At 37.8% G+C, this 24,957-nt stretch overlaps 1 protein-coding gene and 1 long non-coding RNA gene across 2 annotated transcripts; both read left to right on the top strand.

Moving 5' to 3' along the window:
* The first annotated feature begins 592 nt into the window (after positions 1-592).
* LOC113328229 lies at positions 593-5,181 on the top strand. The gene is made up of 2 exons (XR_003349312.1): positions 593-1,103; positions 4,862-5,181. It is a non-coding gene; the product is annotated as an uncharacterized LOC113328229 (long non-coding RNA).
* A 2,686-nt stretch (positions 5,182-7,867) lies between these two features.
* LOC113327888 (ethylene-responsive transcription factor ERF021-like) lies at positions 7,868-8,758 on the top strand. The gene has a single exon (XM_026575008.1). The coding sequence runs from the start codon at positions 7,868-7,870 to the stop codon at positions 8,756-8,758; it is 891 nt and encodes a 296-aa protein (XP_026430793.1).
* Positions 8,759-24,957: the final 16,199 nt, after the last annotated feature.

The following is a 24,957-nucleotide window of genomic DNA, read 5'->3' as shown; positions in this document are numbered from 1 at the left end:
GATGAAGAAGACGATCACAAAAAGAAAAAACTAAGAAAACCCATCACTTATTTTTGTTTTTAAAACCCCCAAATTTGAACTATAAGCTAACCTACGGTAGGGAAAATTCATATTTCCCAACCGTACGTACAAGTTACGGTATGGAAGTATGATTTTTTCAAACCGTAAGGTTTTTGAATCCAGAATATACGGTTTGGAGTTCTTAAATCCAAACCGTAGATGACGTACAGTTTGGTTTCCCAACCGTAGCCAGTTCTGAAACTGTTTTTTTCAAAAACCTAATTCGATCGATTTCGCCTATCCATGCATTAAAACTAATAAAATAAGATGGGTTTGATTGTTACCTTATTAAAGTCATTGTTAACCGATAATGAATTATTTTGAGAATTGATGATTAATCGAAGAAATATGCGATGGAGGTGATGGGAAGAAGAAAATGGAAGAGTTAAAAGGAGAGGAATGAAAATAAATTAATTTTAAGTTTCAATATTTAATAGGTTAAGGGTATTTTAGTATTTTTGAAATTGAATTAGGTCTCCTTATCTTCATCCTAGGATATTTGAATCCTTATGAGGGTTCATGACTCTTTTTTTTGGAGCCCCTATAATAGGTTTTCAAAATGAAAATATATTGAGAAAAATTTAGCAGATGCAACCATAAATTACAGTGATAGTCGCATGTGAGCATCTAATCCTATCGCTCTTCTGGAATTATATTAGAATTATTTATGATCCATATATCATGTATTTAAATCATGAGTCAAAAAAAAAAAAAAGTGAATACCGAGAGATTTTTGGTGAAAATCTGGCAACGAATAAAACTCAAATCCTGACTTGATTTTGGTCGATCCAACCATCTTTACACCGCTAATCTCACATGAACAACTTCAATTTTGGGTGGAATTAGCAAAGAGCTAGCTTCGATTACGAGGGATGAATAGGGATTTAGGTCGGCAACACCCTAATACCTAATTTCATCAAATCTGATCAGGACCTTCATTCTTTCTTCTCTCTTTCCTCAATCGGTGATTAATCTTAATTGAGTGATGTAAATCCCTATTGAGGAATCTATTCCTTTCCTTGAAACACCAGGAAATCACACAGGTAAGTGCTTAGTTTCTTCAAATTTTGTTGCTGTATTGAAATTTCTGCGTTTCGTTTCATTTGTTTCTGCGTATCTGTTTCTTGATTGCGTTTCCTCTGTTTGTTTCTCGATTGTTTCGTGTTTTGTTGATTGGATGTGTGGGATATTGTCTACTTCTATCTGCATCTTGTGTTGATAAATTGTGGTTAGGTCTTTCTTTTATCTAGTTGGGTGAATTTCGTTTGTGTTGTTAGGTGTGCCTTTTGAAATCATCTTTAAGTTCAATTTAGAGATTGGATTATAATCCCCTCCACTGGTAAATCTGGAGGTCAAATAGTTTCCTGGGGTAGTAGCATAGATGTCCATCTTGTGAGTTTTAGTCATAACATTATTATTGTTTCTGCCTGTATCGAAGGAGTGACACTTTATATTTGTTGCATCCATGGGTCTTTAAATTACAATGGCAAGGTGAATCAATGGGATTTTATTACTCAACAGTATAATACTTATAATGGCCCTTGGGTTATAGTGGGAGACATGAATTTTATTATTCATGCTAGTGGCGCTTCATACATCTCTACAGTCATACAGAAATTAGGGCTTATAGATTTGAAGTATGTTGGTGATCCTTTTGCTTGGACAAACAACAGAGAGGGAGTGGAGAATATTAGAGAACGAATTGACAGAGCCTTTGTTAATATGGACTGGTTTTCTTGTTTCCCTGATTCTGTGGTTTTTCATCTTACTAGGGTGGCTTCAGATCACACACCTATCTTGCTTGACACTAGGCCGGTTACCACTCACTTAAGAAGACCTTATAGATATTTTAGGGGGTGGAAAGAACATAAAGAGTATAAGAATTTTTTTGACAATACTTGGTCGGTGGTTCAAGTGGGTGCTGACCATGATCTGTTGAGTTCTTTGAAATGCTTATCTACTGAATTTAAGGACTGGAACAAAAATGTTCTTAAAAACATATTTAAGAATAAGGAAATGCTTTTGAAACAGATTGAGAATGAAAATAGAAAACCAGGTCATTTGGTGTCCAATTTTAAACTTAGAGAATTGGAGGAAGAGCTAGAAACTTGGAATAAAATCGAAAGCATATATTGGAAAGAAAACAGTAGGGACAAATTTTTAAATGAGGATGATAGGTGCACCAAGTATTTTCATGCTAGAGCTTCCCAAAGAAATGACATAACTCTATTTACACTCTAAGGGATACCTCTGGATTATGGTTACAGGATAAGACACAACTTGATACTTTGCTTCACAATCATTTTTCCAGTATTAGTACTTCTTCTGGAGTTAATATTAATCCTTTGTTTGACAACATTATTACTCCTGCGGTAGATGATATTGATAATAATGAACTGGTTAAAATTCCTGATGTTGACGAAATAAAAGCTGTTTTGTTTAATATGAATGCTTGGGGCTCTCCGGGCCCTGATGGTTATCCTCCGGGTTTCTTTCAAACTCACTGGGATCAAGTTGGTAACTGTGCCGTTGATTTTGTAGTTAAGTTTTTTGTTACTGGTAGGTTACCTGAAGGTGTTGACGAATCATATATTTCTCTTGTACCGAAAGTGGATAATCCAGTTTGCCCTGCTGATTTTCGACCAGTAAGCCTCAGTAATGCCCTTTACAAATTGATTTCCAAGATCCTGGCCACTAGGCTTAGAAATGTGTTGGATAAGTTCATTTCCCCTGTTCAGTCAGCATTTATCCCAAAAAGACATCTTGCTGATAATATCGTAATTGCCTATGAAGTTTTGCACAGTGTGAAAACTGACAATAAGAAAAAAAGGCTCTTTTGCGCTTAAGCTTGATCTTTCGAAAGCGTTTGATAAAATGGAATGGTCCTTTATTATTTTTATGTTTAAGAAGTTGGGACATAGTAGTAGATGGTGTGATTTGATATATGAATGCATATCCACAGTCAAAGCTACAGTTTTACTCAATGGTATACCAGGGATTCCTTTTCATCCTTCTAGGGGTCTCAGACAAGGAGATCCCTTGTCCCCATATTTGTTTATCACTGCTTTAGAAGGATTATCTAGGTTGTTTGCTGACGCTGAAGCTAATAATCAATTCACTGGTATTAAGATTAATAAAAATTGTCCTGTGATTTCACATCTCTTATTTGCTGACGATTGTTTTATTTTTGGTAAAGCCGACGTGGTTGAAATTAGGAATTTACTCGACATTCTTGACATCTTCAGTGCTTCTTCAGGCCAAACTATTAATTATCATAAATCTGGAGTTTACTTTAGTAAAAAGGTCCATAGCAAACACTGCAAGATTCTTGTCAATATGCTCAAGGTCAAGAGAATTTCCAAGAATGACAAGTATCTTGGGACTCCTCTGTTTTTCAATTGAGCTAAATCTTTAAACTTTGATCCTTTGTTGGAAAAAGCTTACAAATCTTTTGCAGGGATGGAAAGCTAAAGTCCTAAATCAGGCAGCTAGGACGGTTTTAATTCGGTCTACCTTATCTCCTTATCCTAGTCACCAAATTGCAATGTTTTGCTCTCCCTAAAAAAACTTTGCATAACCTTGATAGAGTTCAACGAGATTTCTGGTGGGACAAACAGAATCCTAGCAAGGCGTTTTATCCCAAAGCTTGGCACAAAATTAGTACTCCTAAATGTGATGGCGGAGTTGGTATTAGAAACCCTTATAGGGTTAATGTGTCGCTGCTCACTAGGTTAGCTTGGAGAATGTTAAATAATCCTAATGATTTATGGGTTCGCGTCTTGAAAGGTAAGTATTTCCCTAGGAGTCACCCTTTTCATAAACATAGACAATATAATTCGTCTTGGATTTGGAGTAGTATTAGAAAAGGGCTAGCCATAGTTAAACACAACAGCATATGGGAGGTGGGTAATGGCACTAACATTGACATAGCAATAGATAATTGGATACCTAATACCGGGGTTTTAGCAGGGTGGAATCATCCTACTCTAGTTACCGTGTCTGATCTCTTAGATAATAATGGCAATTGGGATTTAGACACAATTGATAATAACTTTCCTGTTGAGGTTGCTCGGAACATAAAATCTATATATGTTGGTAGGAACTTACAAGACAGGCTAAAATGGATGGGAGGAATTCACTACCAAGTCTGCCTATAGAATCATCTCTAATCCTAGGAGACAAGCTACAGATAGAATATGGTCGAAAATTTGGCATATCAAAACTATTCCTAGGATCAGCAATTTCATTTGTTAAATGGCAGCTGATGTTCTTCTTTTGGGAGCTAAAATTGGTAGTTTTACTAGTCGTTTTGATTCTTGTTGTGTTCTTTGTAACAGCATGAAAACTGAAACTTCAGCTCATCTCTTTATCAACTGTGATTTTACTAAAGCTGTGTGGTTTGGTATGGGTTTAATTTGTCCACCTTTGGCTGGCACTAACTTTTTGAACTGGGTAAAAATGTGGTTTGTGAACCCTTGGATAGAGTATAAAGAGATTTATAGTCTCATTTGTTGGCAGATTTGGAAGTTCGGAAATTCTGTGCTTTTTAATCAGGTTTCACCAGATCCTGTAGAATGCATAACTTTGATTAGGAAGTGCATGAATGATTGGAATGGTGTTCCTTACCAGTATGTTACAACTCGGACTAATGGAAGACATCTAAATTGTCCAATGATGAGCTTTGAGCCTCTCACTACAGATCTTCAAGTGGATGCTTCATTTAATAAACACACTGGGGAATATGGAATTGGGATTATCTTATGGCTTAACAAAGAATTGGCTGACATTAAGGTGTTTTCAGGTTACACCACAAGTTCGGAATGCGCAGAAGCCTTGGCTGTACAGAGTGCTGTGGAATGGGCGAAAGATATTCAACTAGAGGACGTTCATATAACAACTGACTGTAAGAATGTGTTGAATTTTTTGGAAAACAAACCTTCTTCTTGTGGCTGGAGGGCTATCTCTATATTGAAGGATGTAACCAAATTTTGTAATCTCTCTTATTAAAAAAAAGTAACATTCTCTCTCCAAATGTGATTCATTTACACGATGGCTGATACAATAAAAGTAAAAACATACATTTGACAGCTTGAAAATAGAAATAGTTCATGTCTTGCTATATTTTTTTTTGACTCAAATATGCCTTGTTATATGTATCGGATGTGTAGGTTTATAACTTAATTGTAATACGTATACGTATAAATTAAATAAAGAACATGTACTAATCAACATGTAATTTAGTAACTATGAGCCGAGGTTCAACGCTAGCAGACTTATTTTGTGAAAGTTTCAAGGAAATGCAAGGAAAAAATCAGTCAGCCCTTGGTTTGAAAAGGTCCCTAGACAGATCCGGGCACTATACGGTCGAATTTATCGCAATGCCTCAGGCCTGTGTCTGATGAAGCTGAAGCTAGCTAAGGACAGTATGCATAATAATATTTTATAAGGACTATTAGTTTTTTTTAGATTCTTGATCATTAAAGAATTTGGTGCTGACGAGTTTCGAACTCGGATCACTGGTGTCCTCATCCAGTGACTTTACTACTGTACTATAACGACATTGGCTTAGTTTTGCAATTTCTTGACATTGAGGGGATAGCTCGCAAAGCAGGATATGGTGTGGTTATTCGTAGCAATAATGTTCCGGTACTTTGTAGTTTTGCAGCTTCGATCGGTATAGATACTTCTGTAACTGCTTAATTTTGAGAAGATTTTGTGCCTTCGGAATCGCCTGAACTAGAAATATGAGAAGAATTTCGTTTGAATGTGACTCAATGCACGTCATACTTTTTTTTTTTTTTTTTTTTGTGGTACAAAAAACAAAAAAGTAGCATTGATTAAGTGGCTTCTATTCAGAGAGAAGCAATATATATCAGCCGCGAGCTGAAAGCTTGTCCACATAGCTTGGACTATATGGGATAAAGCATATTCCGCCAAAGAGTGAGTTGTAGAATTAGCCTTCTCGGAGATGTGGTTGATTGTATTTGAGTTGAAGCTAGGAAGTAGGAGATTAGTGTCATCCCTGAGCTTCCAAATTCTCCAGGGAGAACGATAGGAGACATCTGTTGGACTTTTCACCACAATTTGACAGTCTCCTTCTGTAATTACGTCCTTTAGGTTGAGACATGTTGCCAGTTTAGCTGCTAAATGAAAACCATCAACTTCAGCAAAGACTGGTGTATCGAAGTTGCCAATTCGAGTTCCAGCTCCGCAACATCTGTTATTATGGTCTCTTGCAATAGCTACACAAGCATACGAGCCATTTTTCCAAGAGGCATCCACACTGATCTCTATGACGAGAGAAACAGGCGATGTCCGAACTTCAGGCATTCTTACTACTGACAGATATGGTTGAGCCAATATATCAGTTTCACTACCAGCAGAGCAGAGATCAAAGCAATATAAGGAAATCACTGGTGTTTTTATTTTCGAAAATTCTTCATTTTTTTATTTTCCAAGTAGCCCAACAGATGGCCACTCCAAGAGAGAAAGAGTAGTTATTGTTATCTCTGTATAACCAAGATAAAATGATAACTTCAGGATTACCTTGAAGTCTTAAACCCAGATGAAAAGCAAACCATATTGCTTGTGCAAGCTCACAGTGGATTAGCAAGTGGTCTACAGTTTCAGCATCATTATTGCACATGCTGCACTCAATAGAGACTCCTTCAAATCGACCAATTTCCTGGGGAACACCTGTACCGTTGTTTAATGCTCTCTAGATGAACATCTTGATTTTTTGTGCCACTCTGTCCATGGCCCAAATTTCTTCCATGGGAAAACATTTTCAACTAGAGAAAAAGATTCTCCTTGTTGTTCCATTAGGAGTTTCTAAAATGATTGGTCTGTGTAGTCTCCATGAGGGGTGAGCGTCCAGGTAAGCTTGTCATCAACTGAGTTATTGATGGGTATTTTCTGAATTCAAGCCAAAAAGATAAAAATAAATATTAAGTTTTTGATATTTTTATAAAGTTTTCTTAGTTCCAAGGATACCCGGAACCGACAGTTACCTGTGATTTTTACCGAGTCTACAAATTTATGAGCCGCACCATGAACGGAATCGGATACGACAATCATAAGTAGGGTCCGAGTCCAGTGATATCCAGGAGGACCCGGGCTCTTTGACAACCCTAATTTAGCCCCTCTCTTTTTTCATGTTTCTTTTCTTCTATCAACAAATTTTTCTTTCTCTTGTTCGAAAAAAAAAAATATCTTATCAAAATGAAAAATTAACAGTCCAAACCAAATGTATCAAAAAGACCATTACACTTGGATTCTTACGTGTTATCAAAAGAACATCCACTTGTATTGCCACATATATGTCATAATACATCCACCTGTCAATTAATGCACGTAGATTTCAGGTTGTCCTCACGGATTTCAAGAATCTTCTGGGTCCATACAGCGACATCTGGCACTCGACATCATTCTGTAACCCCTGCTATTGTTTGCATATACTACGCGTCATTTCTGAAACTAAATTTCACCGAGCTAAAACAGGTGTCATACCCCCAAACACCCACGTCTGTGCCAAATATTCTTACACTCCAGAATAAATACAAAATTTCACCAAGCTCGCACACGTGTTATACCCACAAAACACCCACGTCTCTTTCAAACACATTCTTTACTCCGCATCTATAAATACCAGAAGCACCTTAGTTTCAAATCCAACTAAAAACTTTCTTACTTGTCAAAAAAAAAAAAAAAATCACAAGCACCTAAATTTTTAATCCACCTGAAACTTCCTTACTTGTCCAAAAAAAAAATGTAAGAAATTCCATCCATACAGAATCAATTTTCAGTCATGGTGAACAAGAGTAGCAGTGGCAGGAAGAGTAGTAGTGGCAGGAATGGTGGCGGCGGCCGCAATGATTATAAAGGAGTGAGAATGAGGAAATGGGGGAAATGGGTATCTGAGATAAGAATACCAAAGACTAGAGAAAGGATTTGGTTAGGCTCATTTGAGACGGCTGAGAAAGCTGCCAGAGCATATGATGCTGCTGTCTTTTGCTTTAGAGGAGGTGGTGCTGGAGGACATTATAGCCTCAATTTTCCGCAAAATCGATCAGCGTTAGAGACATTCTTGTTGTCAACTTCAAATTTTTGTTCACCACCAGCATTGAATCATCGTAATCCACCGCAACAACCAAGTCATATGACACGATCACAAATCATACTTGCAGCTTCAAAATATGCAAATTGTACCCATGATAATGTCGCACCATTGGAAATGGCAGCGTTACCAACTAATTCACTTGATGTGTCTTCCACATTGCCTGCAGCAGAGGCGAATTTGGCATCACAAACTGGATCACCAGCTATGTCTTCTGAATTTCTAGTACCAAATGCGAATTTCCCGACTGATTCACTAGCTATGTCTGCTGCATTGCCCGTAGAGATTACGGATTGGATGAATTCGTGGTGGGCAGATAAATTGATAGCGTCGTCATCTACAGAACCGTCGACGGTTGACAAACAGAGTTTAAGTAGCAGCCATAGTAATGATGGCTTGAATTCTAATCATTTTTACGGTCTCGCAGAGAATCTCTATTCACCGATGGTTGAAGTAACTGATTGGGACCAAGGTGTAGTAGGAATGCTCGAAGATGCTATTGCGCCTGACAGTACTAGTGGTGGTGGCAGCTGCGACGCATTCTATCAGCTGGATGATCCATATTTTTGTTGGACATACTGATGCAATCTTCCAACCTCCAGGTATTCAAGTCACCTGGTATTTTGATAATATTTTAGTAGAAAAATGCACCAAATTTAAATGATGCATGTTTTGGTAATACGCTTTTTTTTTTTTTTGGTGTGTGTTGTGTTTCTTCCTTGTAGTATTTATAATAAGGTGGCATTTGTCATCATGTAATGAATTAGTAGAGATGGATAAAATTTTGAATTTTGTACTGCAATAACAATCTAGAATGGTCTTGAGTTCTCTGGAGGAAGCATAGAGACCCACGAGGATTCTAGAGGAGGAGATGACAAAACAAAAAGGAGTTGGAGTAAGACTTGAGATGCTGATTAAGCGAATTGGTGCAACTTGTGAACATATGCCCCATTTGGACTAGTACCTTGCAACTGGCCCTTGGACCAACATTTTTCATTCTCACTAAAACAGAGTGTCATCTAACCATGGTCATGTAAACAGAGTGTCTTGCATGTAGTTTACAGTCTCTTCAAATTCGAATTTCAGCTCCCTGCAAATTGCGTTTTCTCACTGCATTTCACAAAAACCACATTACCAGACTCTTTGATGCTTATATCAAAGACTGAAATGAACGTACCAATACACGGCTTCATGCCTGTAGTAGCTTGTGTTCCCTGCGACGACGGATTCAATACCATATATAAAAGAGCAGAAACAAGAAACAGCTGCCTACAGTGACCAGATATAATAAAACCTGCATAACATTTAACTAGCTATGGAAAAAAGAAATATGCAGCAACCAGAGAAATAACACACAAACAGATAGCAGAAGGTATGTTTCATCCGAAGAACAAAAAACCTTGTCCAACCTAGAAGTCCATGGTTGTTAAGTACATGAGAATTCAAACTACTAAGATCCTGTAAAAACCAGACATGAAATAGATCAAGGAAGAGTTGAAGAGTAGATAAAATTCTGAAAATTCTGTAAAATCTATAGCAAGTCTTGCTAGCTGATGAGCGACCCCATCACTCTCTCTCCCTTATAAACAAAAGGAAACAAAAATTAAAAGGAAAGCAAATAAACGTCGGAGGTAGTGAAATCACCACACAAATTATTAAGACAGTCAAATAGGGGACTCTCCCTCTTTCTCTGCCAACAACCCTTCCCAGAAAATCAAATATTGAACCAAATCCTTCTTTTCTTCATTACGTGTAAGACAAGGCAGTATCCCTTAAGAATGATTCCAATTCCTCCTTTCTTTCGTTGGTGAGCACTGCCTTCAGAGACTGTAGCAAATCGGGCTTGACACTGGCGAGGATGGCTTTCTCATACTCGGAGATCTTGTCCAGTGGCATTTTGTCACAGAAACCTTTAACAGCTGCGTAGATCACCAGGATCTGCTTCTCAATTGGTAGTGGAGCGTATTGGGACTGTTTGAGCACTTCAGTAAGTCCTGCACCTCTGTTAAGTAGGGCCTGAGTTGCAGCATCAAGATCTGAACCGAATTGAGCAAAGGCAGCCACCTCACGGTATTGTGCCAATTCCAATTTCAAACTACCACAGATGTTCTTCATTGCTTTCAACTGAGCTGCAGAACCGACACGACTGACTGATAGACCGACATAGATAGCAGGCCTGATACCTCTGTGGAAGAGCTCGGTTTCCAAACAGATCTGTCCATCGGTGACGGAAATGACATTGGTGGGAATATAGGCAGACACATCTCCGGCTTGTGTCTCAATGACGGGTAAGGCAGTCAAACTACCTGCACCAGTTGCATCTGAACGCTTTGAAGCTCTTTCAAGGAGACGAGAGTGAAGGTAGAAGACATCTCCTGGGAAAGCCTCACGACCTGGAGGACGACGCAACAAGAGAGACATCTGTCTGTATGCAACAGCCTGCTTACTCAAATCATCATAGACGATCAATGCGTGCATCCCGTTGTCTCTGAAGTACTCTGTCATGGCACATCCTGGGTATGGTGCCAAAAATTGGATGGGAGCAGGATCAGATGCAGTGGCTGCGGCAAGAATAGAGTACTGCATGGCATCGTTTTCTGTGAGAATTTGTACCAACTGTGCAACAGTTGAACGCTTTTGCCCAATGGCAACGTAGACACAGTATAGAGTATCTCCCTCTTTGTTAGTGAGCTTCTGGTTCAAGATAGTATCAATAGCAATAGCGGTCTTTCCAGTTTGTCGATCTCCAAATGATCGATTCTCTCTGACCACGACCAATTGGCACCAAACTGTCAACAGCCTTCAAACCTGTCTGCATAGGCTCGTGCACTGACTTACGCTCAATAATTCCAGGAGCTTTAGTTTCTACACGTATTCGTTCATGAGGGCCTAGAGGATCCTTTCCATCGATTGGGAGACCCAAACCATCAACAACACGTCCTAACATAGCCTTTCCAGCTGGAACATCCACAATGGATCCAGTTCTCTTGACAATATCTCCTTCCTTGATAGCAGTATCACTTCCAAAGATAACAATACCAACATTCTCATTCTCAAGATTCAATGCAATACCCTTTACACCGTTGGCAAACTCAACCATCTCACCAGCTTGAATCTGGTCCAATCCATAGACACGAGCAATACCATCTCCAACTGAGATGACTCTGCCAACCTCATCTACTTGGAAGTTGGTGTAGAAAGAAGAGATCCTGCTTTCTAGCAAGTTTGTGAGTTCTCCTGCTCTTGGAGAAAATTCAGCGGTAGAGAAAGATCTAGATGGGATCTGATCTTGTTAGACCTGATACAAAAAACCAAAGATACACAAACAATGTAAGATTGGTTTGTTACTCCACAACATCAAAATTCTTCTAAAAAGAAAAACATTTGCTCATTTCCTAAAAATATATGACAAACACAATGATGTTCCATATCAATCAGAGGAAGATTTTGCATATGTCAGTAAGATTAATGGTGAACTGAAAGCACTAAGTGGTAGCTGAATACACACAAAAGACATTTTTCAAACGTATTGAGACATTTTTCAAACAGTTCTGGTATGCCTACGTAAACAGTCAAGGTTCAAGGGACACACAGAATGATTTACTCTAGAGAATGGTGTTAGATATCATCACATCCATATAGAACTCATCAAATCAGGCAATGAACAAACAAAAAAATATAAATGAAATCTGTGTAACTCAGAAAAAAAAAATGAAAACAAATCAAAGAATGATACCCATAGTCAGATTTAATTACAAATCCACATACAAATCTATGAAAAACCAGATTCATGAAATTGAACATCACTCACTGATCACAGAACAAGCTATACACATCATGTCAACACTGATTAACAGTAAATCGAATCTACTCCCAAAATAATTTCAACTAACATTCATCGGACAAAACTGAAACCACTTACAATCATGAAAAAACACACAGAAACGGCAGATGAGAACTCGATGCGATGAAAATCAAATCCTAGAACATGTTACTAATCACCAGATTCATCAATCCAGAAAGAACAAATGAGTGACCTAAACCATTTCCAATCTGAGTTGACTTACACAAAAAACCTCAATCCAGTACCAAAACTGATCTTTCATCCCCCTAAATCATTTCCAATCTGAGTTGACTTAAACAAAAAAACTCAATCCAGTACCACAAAATCGATCTATTCACCAATCCATCTTCATAAACACACATATCATCAAAAATACAGACAGATCTAAAGAAAAACACCACTCAAAATGATGAAAAATGAAATCCAGAAATCTTACTGTGAAGAAGAAGAAGAAGATCCAGAAACAGCATCAACAGATCTAGAAGCAGAGATCAATGGAGCAGCCAATAATCTTTTTCCTCCTCTTCTTAATACAGCGGCAGCCATGGACGACGACATAGCTTTACTCCTCCGGATTCAGATTTCTTTTTTCTTCTCTCTGTGAGAATGAAAATGAATTTTTAGGGTTTTCTCCCTTTTTAATAAGAGGAGAGAGAGAGTGAGGACTAGAACTATTCTTTTGTGGGGTTTTCTCAGAGTCTTATCTCTATTATATATTTTGAATCCTGGTTCTAGATTTGTAAAGTTCTTTACTGTTCCGGTGTAACGGGAGTGTTAGTATAAGGATCTTTCTAAATATGCGGGTTTGGTGACACGTGTGAAGGAGATATATTAGATTTATTCTACCGCTGCGGCTGACCAAGCCTTTTTCAGTTTTTACTACCGTGAAGACTCTTTGTGTCGGTTCATTTTGGTGGATGCAGCTCGGCATTGCTAATAGGGTACCGAATTCCACGTGAGGGTACAAAATGCATATTAGACGAATTTTTTTTTATTTTATCTTATATGCATTTTGGTACCCTCCTGTGAAATTTGGTACGTTTTATTAGACTAAGTCTTATGGGCTAGATTGGAGGTACTAGATTAGCACTTAAGTGTTGCAATTCAAAAAAAAGTGTGGCAAGAAAGTTAACATTAGTTCTCTCTCCTACCGGTTGTTAGAATGTGAACTAGCATGCTAGATAGTTACGCTGAATGATTCAGCGCTTGAAAAACCACCTTTTCGCGGAATGGTTCAGCGCTGAGAGATTTATTTTTGATCTGACGTCTGAGATTTAGAGCGCTAAACCATTCAGCAGCTTCGAATGGTTCAGCGCTGGACTGACGTGGACTGCTAATCTAGATGCTAGATTAGCACTCCCATAAGACTTAGGAGGTAGTCCTGACTGCTAATCTAGCTGCTAGACTAGCACTCCATAAGATTAAGTCTTAGCAGCCTTGATGCAACTCGGCATTGCAAGTTCAACGATATAGGTTGTGAAAACTACTACTAGCGCCTGATTTGTTTAGATCTAATTTGGAATCTAGAATCTGACTCGATATCTGACTCGGTCTATTTTAGTGAATCAGTAGAATAACTTCAACTGTATAAGCTGAAAAATGACGAGTCTCAACGATCAGTTGAAAAATATTATCTCATGTACATGATTGTAAAAGCCTAATTTTTTTAACTTTTTTCTTTAGCTTTATGTACATATGTTAAATTCTTTAGCTTTATGTAGATATGTTAAATGTAGTACAAACAAGGTGGTTGACATATTAGTTAAGCTGGTCAGAAAAACATTTTTTTGTTAGGATATGGTTGAGTGAGCCTCCCTCTTATGTTATCGGCAGTCTTTTCTCTCTCTGTACTCGCTATTTCTGTTAATAAAGTCTTTTATTTATTTATTTTAAATAGTTGAAAAATGACATTAATCTCTTATTTAATGAGAATATGGCTAGGTCTGAGTTAGATGTCAAATCGTTTGTCATTTCAAATCCCGATATCTGATTTGAAATCCGACTCAACTTGTACATCTAACTCAAATCTATTTAAATAAGGTACAAAATGGTATCTCACTCGTTTGGTACTTATTTGACTTATTTCGAAAGTTTCTTATATCTTACTACTTAATATGTTTTGAGTAAGATTCGAATATAGTGAGTCCGATACATATTAGTTAGTTGAGTCATCATGGAAAAAGAAATTATATAAATTAGTTGTTTGCTAGCTAATTATGTGTTATTCGAAGAACTATCGATAAGGTCTTCGAATTATAACATTTACTATAATAAATTGTTATGTCATGAATAATTTAAGGGTTGTTGAGGGTGGGGTGGGCTATGTCTGACATGGCGTGATTTTCTTTTCGTCATGTTTGATAGAGGATTTCACATTCTTTACCTTGCAAGTTTTGGGAGAGAAAGAAAATTGATCTTCACAATTGTTTAAAGTATCATCAGTATACTCACTCTTGTTTTCACCCGGGCGTCAAATCTTTATATACAAATTTATGAAGTTCGATAATAAAACTACTAACAACCAACGACATTCACTGGGAAGTTTCAAATCCTTAGAAATTGATATGCCTCATATTTAGCTTGCATATGGGCATCATTGATTGATTATAGGGGCGTACCCAGGAGCATATTCCAGTGGGGTCAAATTTTATGGATCGACCACAACCAGTTTAAAATAGAATGAATAAAAAGTCTCTTTGCAGGAATCTCTACGAAATTTATTTCGTTTTTAGTTATGCTGCTTGAAAATGAGGGGTTCGTAATACACCACCAACTTTTTTTTGTTCAGCAACCTGTATGAGTAAAACCTAATACAATTGCAAGTAGATCTAATTAAAGATCCTTGAACATTATGTATATGGATTTTTTTCTTACTCTTTCCCAATAATTATGTCTAGACTAAGAAGTCCATGAACCCGATTGTATAGAAGAGTTTCTGGACGATCTCACAAATCAGTATCATAATTCAATCTAGTCGTATCCAAATCAAGGGGATCCGAATTCTGACAACTATGAAACTTGTAATCCATATTTCAAGATACGAATTCAACGAGAACAAGTTTCGTTATTGATCACAACTAATAAGGACTTAACTACCTAGATTGAATACGTATTACTTGTGTTATTCCTATTATAAAGATTAAACAATATAATGCAAAAAAGGAAAAACATAAGACACCAAAAGTTTTGTTAACGAGGAAAACCCATTCCAGCTTTGAACACCAAACTATATTAAGTCGCTACAGACACTAGCCTTCTATTAGACTTCAGACTGGAATGTGGTTGACATCGAATTAACCTTCCGAGCAATTCAGCTGCAGTCGTGCTCCTTACGTCTCTTGAATCTCGTAAGGTTCTACACAATTGTTTCCCTTAGCTGACGTCCTTTACATCCTAAGAGTTTATTCAACCTAAGTAAAGACTTTTGGTACTAATCGGCCTCTAACATATATGTCTATTTGATTTCTATTTAGATATTTTAGATCAAGGCTTGGAAATCTTCTTGCAATAGACAAAGCTAGTAAACCATACATATCCGGAACACTTAAGCTCAGTTATCTGACAAGCCTGAAATATTAACCACCTCTCAAGAAAAATCTTACACCGATCAAAAATGAAGAGTTTTTAGATATCTATCTTGAGGAATCACAAAGTCTGAGACGAAGATGACTTTGCGATTTCTATATATATTGTTCCCGATTGGAGATTTGATTAAAACCTCAACGACCAATAGAGCAACATCAGGACACGAACTATCAGGTAAAAGATAGTTGGACATGGATTCACGAATCCCTTGAATCGTAAACATAATTATGTTTCTCAAAGGAAACCTAGGTTAATAAAGGAGGACTCTAGCAAGAAAATAGGACACAAAAGTGTCAGGAACTCATATTCACGAACTGGGTATACGCACCTCCCTCGTATTCACGAACTCATAACTTTATGGTACACATACGTGTTGGGTATGCGTACTGGTGGCTCTCTAAAAGAGTCACAAACATTATACCTGCAAGTGCACAGGGTCTAGTGTATAGAACAGGGCAAGCAGGGTCGATCAACAGAGACTTGGTGTGTGTAGTTGAAGCTTAAGGTTTCACTAAAACTGAGTTGTAACACAGAGTCTTGGTTGTGTTAAAACACACATGAGATGATGGCAGTGACTGAACTGAAAAACAGTAGAATATAAAGCAAGTAAACAGGAACATGCTAGGGCTTTTGAATTCACTTCTTGATCCTAAACTAAGGCAGATCCTAATCAATCATGTTCTTGTTTCATCTCAGGGAAGATTGTGGATGATTTACTTAACTAATCTTACTAACTTACCCCTAGCATCAACTGTCTTCTCACAGTACAGCTGATCACAGGCTTGTTTGCTCAACCATTCATCTAGCAATCCGCATTAGTGGAAGGTTAATCCCCTAAGTTCTCTAGTTCACCCCTAGCATTGAGTGTCTTCTTACAGCACACTCAATCACAGGTGCATTTGATCACTAAGTTTACTAACTTCCCTACTTCAATTAAGCATATCCCTTCAAATGGACTGAATCCTTAGCTACTCTCACTCTTACACCCCTAGAATCAGCTGTCTTCTTACAGCACAACTGATCACAGGTGCATTCACTCAACTAGCTAATTATCATTCCTACTTAGTTTCAGCACTACAAGAACAGTGACATGAACAAGGACTATCCTAGCTTACAATTCAAGAGTATCATCTAACCCCTAGCAAATGGAGTTAGAACATAATGAAATTAAATGACAATGGAATTGAAATTGTTTAAAACATTGAACTGAAATTGAAACAACTTTAACAGTTGAGGTCCTGGCTATTCCAGGCCTCTTGGTGGTGCTCTGGCTAATCCAGGCATCCCTCTACAACAACACCCACAAGTCCTATTTATAGTTACAAGCTTCAATTAGGTTTCTACACAAGTTTTCCCCAAATCCCCAAAAACAGTAAATTAGGGTTTGTTGAATCTTACCCATACTTCTCTGATTTGCTTCATAGCCTTCGACCCATTCTTCTTCTGACTCTCCTGCTCCTCTCCATTCCTTCCAATTGCTTTTCTAACTCGACATATTCTATTGATTTCTTACCTAGGGTTTCAGAGAGAAATCAGGGAAGAAATCGAGAGAATAGATGGCTAGAAGTTTAGGGGAATGATGGGTTTCGGTGAGGGATAGCCATGATGGCTTTTGGTGGTTGATTGTGGTGGTTGAGGCAGTGGAGTTGGCGGAGTTGGTGGTGAAGGTGAGGCTGTTGCAGACGGAGGTGAGGGAGGTGAAGTCGATGGAGAAGAAAGAGGGGAGTGTTTGGTTGATGGGTATAGGTATTAGGTGGTTGGGTGTTGAGCGGTTGCATCAAGTCTCGATGATTCGCGAAGATGAGCCGTGGGATGCGGAAATGATAGATTGATCTAACGGCGAGATAGAAGGGAGCTTGTAGCGACCGTTGGATGTATAATACATCAAAATGAACGGCGGAGATTGGAGTTAGGTGCTGTAGTGTGAAGCAGGAGCTTCAGACTTTGATGTACTGGCGATGTTGCGACCATTGGATTCAGATGTGTCCAATCTGACGGCTAGAAAGGGAAACGGGTATGGATATAGGAAATGGATCTGGGTGAGGGTTTTGGGCCTTGGATATGCCAAGCCCATATCTTCTTTAAGAACAGTTCTTCCTCTTCAATCCCAGTTCTAACCTTTTGGTCTTGTGCACAACATTCTTCGCGGCTTCCTTGCGTAATTCCTCCCGGCTTTTCACTACTTTTCTGCTCTTTTCCGCTCCGCAATTCATCTAACTTTATTTATTACCTAAAAATGCAAAATTAATTAATAAAAATATTTATTCTTGAAAACAATGAAAATACAGAATATGGGATAAAATGTAGAATTAATGCACAGAAGATGAGTTAAATGCCAAGAAAAATATATAGAAATATGCACTTTTTAGCACTCATCAAATACCCTCAAACCTGAATTTTACTTGTCCTCAAGTAAAACAAAACTAAGGAAATCCTACCTATACCACTGTCGCTGGTCTCTCGAATGCATTTAGCGTATGCACTAAGCCTTTTAAACCACTAAGTGTCCCTAGTGGACGAGTGAAGTCTCGTGAAGGTTTGCTTAGAACGTACCTACAAAGTTCTAGGCCAAAATATAAGCTCAGATTCCATCAAATGTGACATGTGCAAGTCAGTTTAAGCTCACAGCAAAATGGAGATGTCAATCTAGCTATCAAAGGCACAATCCTAGCACTGATAACAAATAAATACATGTGATAAGAGTGTAAAGTGTATCTACACATGTGTAAAGAAAGATCTGAAGTTATGACTACTAATCACCAAGAGATAGTTTTTAGGCTAAGAACTGAATTCTAAGCCAACCTAGCTGTCCGGCTTTACGAGAATTGTGAATGTTCACCCAATGAGTTGGTGATATTTCAGTTTACCCGCGTTATACATCGATGGCTGCACCCTCCTTGCTTATTACAAGACTATTTACAACAAAAAGATGACTCTTTACATGACTCTTATTTACATTGATTACTCTCTTTTATTTTTGGAACAAGAGAGAACTATTGTCTTTAACATGACAAAACATGGAATAAATAAATACTTGATTTTTTTTTTCTTTTCTGATATTTTTTCTGAATTTTTTTTTTTTTGTAAGAAATAACTTTGATGTTTACAACATAGTGACACTTTTGATACATGAACAAAAAGAAAAACATAATTACATGACTCTTAGCAAGAGGTGGCCCTTATCGAATCCATCCGGTCAAATTTTATGGTTGCTTTTCTTAACGTATCCTCCAACTTCTATCCCAGCCAACCAAAGAACAAGCTAGTCAAGTTTCATTCAGTATTCCAAAGTGATTGGCAATCAAACTTCCTATCAAACACCTTGAATATCGAGGCTATACATGTATTGGTAGATCGTGCGCGTGCAAGTTTCTTATCACTATGTGAATTGTGCTAGAATCAGGGTGCCTAAATATCTAGACTAAGACTCCTAATAATTACATATTTGCACAAGAGTCAACATTTCAAGGTAAATGAGCTCCATTTTTATGATTTTTTAATTTTTAATTTTTTTTGGAATTTTTAATTTTTTTCAAAAAGAAGGAGTTCTGCTTTTTTTTTTTTTTCAATTATGGCATATTATCAAAGTATCTACTTTTCACCCCCAAACCTAAACTAAATATTGTCCTCAATGTTTCAAAATATGAACAAAATTATAATACAACATATGAAGAGGATCATGTTGAGTAGAGAAAAAGGAAAGAGAATACCCGATTTGACGGCGAAGGCAAAATTAGAACTCCGTTATTCAAGGCAAGAATCCAACATATGTCAGCCGAGATCATATTGGATTAGCAAAATATATACACAAGGAACAAAAGGGTTTTAAGAAATTTTATCTACTGGATTATATACAAAAAATTCACCATACACTAATGATGAGTGCCAAATATTGTATATATTTATCCTTTTTTGTTGGCATTTAACTCATCTTTTGTGCATTAATTCTACATATTATCCCATATTCTGTATTTTCAGTGTTTTCAAGAATAAATATTTTTATTAATTAATTTTTCATTTTTAGGTAATAAATAAAGTTCGGATGAGTCGCGGAGCGAAAAGAGCAGAAAAATAGTGAAAAGCCGGGAGAAATTACGCAAGGAAACCGCGAAGAGTGGTGCGCACAACCTCATTTTCTACACACAAAAGCGCCTCCGTTCTCAGCCATCAGATCATTTCTCAGAAGCATCCGACGGTCGCTCCTTCATAGAGCATCAAAATCTGAAGTCTCTGCCGAGCACCACAGCGCTGAAATTCCAAGCCTTCAGATTAGATGGTAGTTGAATCCAACGGTCGCTCCCTTGCTGTGCATCAAAGTTTGATATCTCCGCCTAACACTACAACACCTAACCCCATCTAGAGCCGTCAGCTTCGTTGTATCACCTAATCCAACGGTCGCTCAGAGCTTGTTTACATCGTGCCGTTCGATTCAATTAGTAACTGATTATCCAACGGATATCCTCGCTGCGCATCAACTTCAGATGATCCCGCCTCACACCCTAGCGACCGAATACCTACACCCCAAACAAACAGACCCTTCTCCCATTCTTCTCCCGAGCTCTTCTTCCCCTTCTTCCCAAAAAAGTTGCAGAGCTCTGCAACACCACCTCCTCCTCTGTCTCCTCTGCCGCAACCATTCCTATCACTGCCACCACCTCCATCAGCTCCGTCCTTCCCCCAAAACCCATCCCTCTACTAGCCTAGACATTTTACATAACTCACACCTCTTCCTCTGAACCCTAGGGTGTGGGATTTGTAAAACGTCTCGAGCTAGTATTTCAGAGACGACAAGAAGCGCAGGAGAGGAAGCAGAAGACAAGAAGAAAACCTGGGTCAGAGACAAATTCAGATCAAAATCAGTGGGTAAATTTTATTTTGGAAACCCTAATTTGTAATTTGGGGGAAACCCTAATTTTGATGCTTTTGTATAAATAGAAGGGATGGGTATGGTGTAGAAGTTGTTCTGGGGATTAGCCTAGTTCCCCCTAATTGGGTTAGGTTTGATTTTAATTTCACTTTCAATTTTAATCATTTGCATATTTTTCTCCTTGTTCACTGTTAGCGTTAATGTCTTGATGTTTCATAGTGTGATGTTCAGTTAGCTCATTATTGTTAGTTTCATATCACTGTTAATGTTTAGGTTGTGAACTTCTTCCATGCCCCGTGGTAGTTTAGGAGCAACTTCCTGTTATTTTTAGCCTCTCTTGTTCATCATGTCCAATATGTTCTAATCTCATTTACTAGGGACTTGTTGAAGCCCTAGCCCTGTTGTGTAGTTATTCTTGAGCTGTTGATAAGCTGCAACTCAAGCTGAATTCATAATCCTTTGTCTAGTTGTGCCGTAGAAAGACAATTAGTGCTTTGGAAATAATAGAACATAGTTGAGTTTAACATGTCTATAGGAGAATGCATAGCTTAAGCTAGGGTGAATTCAAACCCTAGTTCCCATCCATAATCTACTTCAGTCCCATCCACAACTTCCATCTTCCATGTCCTGTGTAATGTTATTTTTAGGTTAATATCTTGTTTAGAATTTAGTCTTGATCATGTTCCCTGTTTCCATAGCTCACTTCTTGTTTTAATTAGAATTATCAGTTTCATGATAGGTTACATTTAATTGCTGTTTTATTTTCAATTCAGTTCACTGCTCACTGTGGTGTCTTAACATCACAATATTTACTTGTTTCACACACTGCTACCACTGTTTTGTAAATTCTCCTGCTCTGCATTTTCTTCACTGCTTGAGCAGCTGCAGTACTGCTGCTGTAACCCTTGCTGCATTGCTGCCTTTTTCTTCTACTGCTGCAATTGCTGCTGCAGCACTTGTGCTGCTTTGCTTTCCCCTGCTGCTGCCTCCTGCATCTGAGCTTCTGCAGCTGCTGCTGCCAATCCACTTCTGTTGCTGTTGCCTGCTGCAGCTCCACTGCTGCTTACTCTTGAGCCCAAGTCACAGTGAACTGTTAAGCCCAATTCACAGTTGAACTGTTGAGCCCAAAGCTCAAACCAGTTTCTAAAACCAAAAGCCCAGAGCACAACTTGGGCTCATCAGAAGACCAAAATCAAAAGCCTAGTTGTAAGGCCAAAGCCCAATTACTGTGAAAGACCATTTCACTGTTAAGGTGAAATTGAGCCCAAAGCTCAATCAAAGGCCCAAAGCCCATTTGCACTTCAAAGATAACTGAGCCCAAGCTCAGTTCATTTTATTTTTAACAAACCCACTAAGCCCAATTCATTCAAAGGGCACTCAAACCCATTAGTACTCAAAGCCCAATTTAAGCCAAAAGGCTTCTAAGCCCAAAGCAAATCTAGGAACCCAATTAGCTAAAACACTTCCAAAACACACCCGATCTCTGTGGATCGACCCATACTTGCACGAGCTACAACTGACGACCGTGCACTTGCGGTATTACTGTAGGCCCCCGTTTCATTGCGCTTCATTTCTATACCCTTTTCCAGGCCTGCCAAGTTTTTGGCGCCGCTGCCGGGGATTGGTGCTGTGTTTTATCTGTGTTTTTCTTAGCTATTTTGTATTTCATTTCATAGCATTTGCATCTGCATCTGCTTCATTTCATTTGCTGTTGGACCTGCTGATTCTGAACCTGTTTTTCCTCTGCTGGGACGCCACCAAGGAAAAGAACCAAAACCCAACTGGGTTTTTGCAACAATATCAGAGCAGCTGGGCTGTGCTAAAAAGGTAAGCCTAAACCCATTCCATTGAGAGAACCCAACCTGTGGGCTTCCAAATTTCTTTAATTGTGGGCTTGTAATAATTAACCCAATTTTTTTGGGCTTTTTATTTTTCTATTTTGGGTTTGTAATAATTTATTTTTGGGCTTGTTGTTTAATTTGTGGGCTTGTATTTATTTTGTGTGGGCTTGTTTAAATTTTTCCATTGGACTTGTATTTTGGACTCTGGGTTTAAACCCAGCTGATAACCGATTGTGGGCCGCAGCCTTCCTTCATTTCATTAGAGGCTTGCACGGTGGGCTTGCTCCCATTTCAAAAACCAAATTTTATTTTCTTAATTTTATTTAAAAAAAAAAAAAAAAAAAATTTTCTTTTGCTCCCATTTTAAACCAAACTTTTCTTTTATAGCCCATCAAAACCAAAATTTTCCCATAAACCAATTTTTTAAAATTTTCCCATTTAAAACCAAATAGTGGGCTTTGTGTCATTTCAAAATGGACCAACCTCGTGCTCTCCATGAATACATGTATCCATCAATACAAATTCCATTATCATGTATTGTCTTACCTCAAACCAATAACCCTTTTAAAATAAATGCAAACATGATACAAATACTTCCTATATTTCGAGGGTTCGATTCTGAGAAACCCTATACTCATGTAAGAGAGTTTGAACAAATTTGTCGGACTATGCAACCTGATCACATGTCCGAAGACTCTCTGAAATTGCGTTTGTTTACATTTTCTTTAAAGGAAAGGGCCAAAACATGGTTTTACGGTTTGAGACCACAATCAATCACCACTTGGGAACAACTCACTAATCAATTTTTCCAAAAAATTTTTCCACACCATAGGACCATCGCTATTCGTCAAAGTATCAATTGTTTTGTCCAATTGGATGAGGAAACTGTTTTTCACTATTTTGAACGTTTTAATGATTTGTTGAGTGAATGTCCGCACCATGGAATTGAGAAGTGGAGACTTGTCGTCATCCTCTATGAGGGACTAGACTTTAAATCTCGAACCATGGTTGAATCTATGTGTAATGGTGAGTTTATTGATAAATCTGTGGATGATGCATGGAATTTCTTAGCCGAGATTGCAGAGAAAACCCATCAATGGGAATCCGTTAGGGAAACAGGAACAACACCACATGATATGAGTCATCCCCATGAATTAGAGTTTTATTCTTGTAATAGCTCCGACCTTAGGATTGAAAATTATCCTAGATTGCAAAATGCCTATCATGATGATGATGATGATTATGATGTTATGTTAGAAGAACATGTCTATACTGAAAATGTTATGGAACCTTTGGGTTCAAATACATTAGGCTTCTCTGCCCCGACCTTAATGCATGATATTTCTTCTAGTATTCCATGTGATGTTTCTCCTGATGTGCCGATACATGAAAATAAATCTGTTGATGATGTTGATAATTCTGATTGTAATCTTGCCAATGTGATTGATGATTGTGAGCATGATGTGACATGTGTAGATGAGTTAGAAGATTTTGATTTGATTAATAATGACGTGCCTATTCTTCTACCTAAGTCACAATCTGATGGTCTTCCACCCAACCTAGATTTGGTTTGTACCCATATTGTCAAACCGATTTTTCTGAAAATTCCTAATCTAGGATTGGAACTGTGTGCTTCCCAAGTCCTCTTGGACTATTTTGCTTCAAAATATAACACTTTTAGAGAGCCACAGTTGGAAATTTCATCTTTGCCCATCCCGAAAACAGTCCATTATGAGTTAGACCTTTTGAATCCTGAACCCTTAAAATTGTTAGATTTTGTGCTTAAAAGTAAACCTGTTGAACAATTTAGGTTTAGGGGTAATTCATTCGGTTTTTCACTCTCACTCCCATTTAAGTCCAATTTTAGTGTTTTGAAACTTTCCATGTCTCTACACTTTGTCTTTTGGGTTGATCCTCAACTCTTTAGATTGTTAGTGTATGGTGAATTTTTTGTATATAATCCAGTAGATAAAATTTCTTAAAAACCCTTCTGTTCCGTTTGTATATATTTTGCTAATCCAATATGATCTCGGCTAAAATATGTTGGATTTTTGCCTTGAATAACGGAGTTTTAATTCTGCTTTCGCCGAAATCGGGTATTCTCTCTCCTTTTACTATACTCAGCATGTCCCTTTCCATATGTTGCATTTTAATTCTTTCCATATTTTGAAACATTGAGGACAATGTTTAGTTTAGGTTTGGGGGTATAGAGTAGATACCACGATAATTTGCCATAATTGAAAACGAACTCCATTTTTTTTGAAAAAATTGAAAAATTCCAAAAAAATTAAAAAATCAAAATAAAAAAAAAAAAAAAATTAAAAAATGAAAAATCATAAAAAATGGAGCTCATTTACCTTGAAATGTTGACTCTTGTGCAAATATGTATTTTTATTAGGAGTCTTAGTCTAGATATTTAGGCACCCTGATTCTAGCACAATTCACATAGTGATAAGAAATTTGCACGCGCACGATCTACCAATACATGTATGGCCTCGATCTTCAAGGTGTTGGATAGGAAGTTACGATTGCCAATCACTTTAGAATACTGAACGAAACTTGACTAGCTTGTTCTTTGGTTGGTTGGGATAGAAGATGGAGGTTACATTAAGAAAGACAACCATCGAATTTAACTGGGTGCATC

This window comes from Papaver somniferum, unplaced genomic scaffold, assembly GCF_003573695.1.
Source record: "Papaver somniferum cultivar HN1 unplaced genomic scaffold, ASM357369v1 unplaced-scaffold_107, whole genome shotgun sequence".
NCBI classification, from domain to species: domain Eukaryota; kingdom Viridiplantae; phylum Streptophyta; class Magnoliopsida; order Ranunculales; family Papaveraceae; genus Papaver; species Papaver somniferum.
This window is presented reverse-complemented; position numbering and strand designations above follow the sequence as displayed.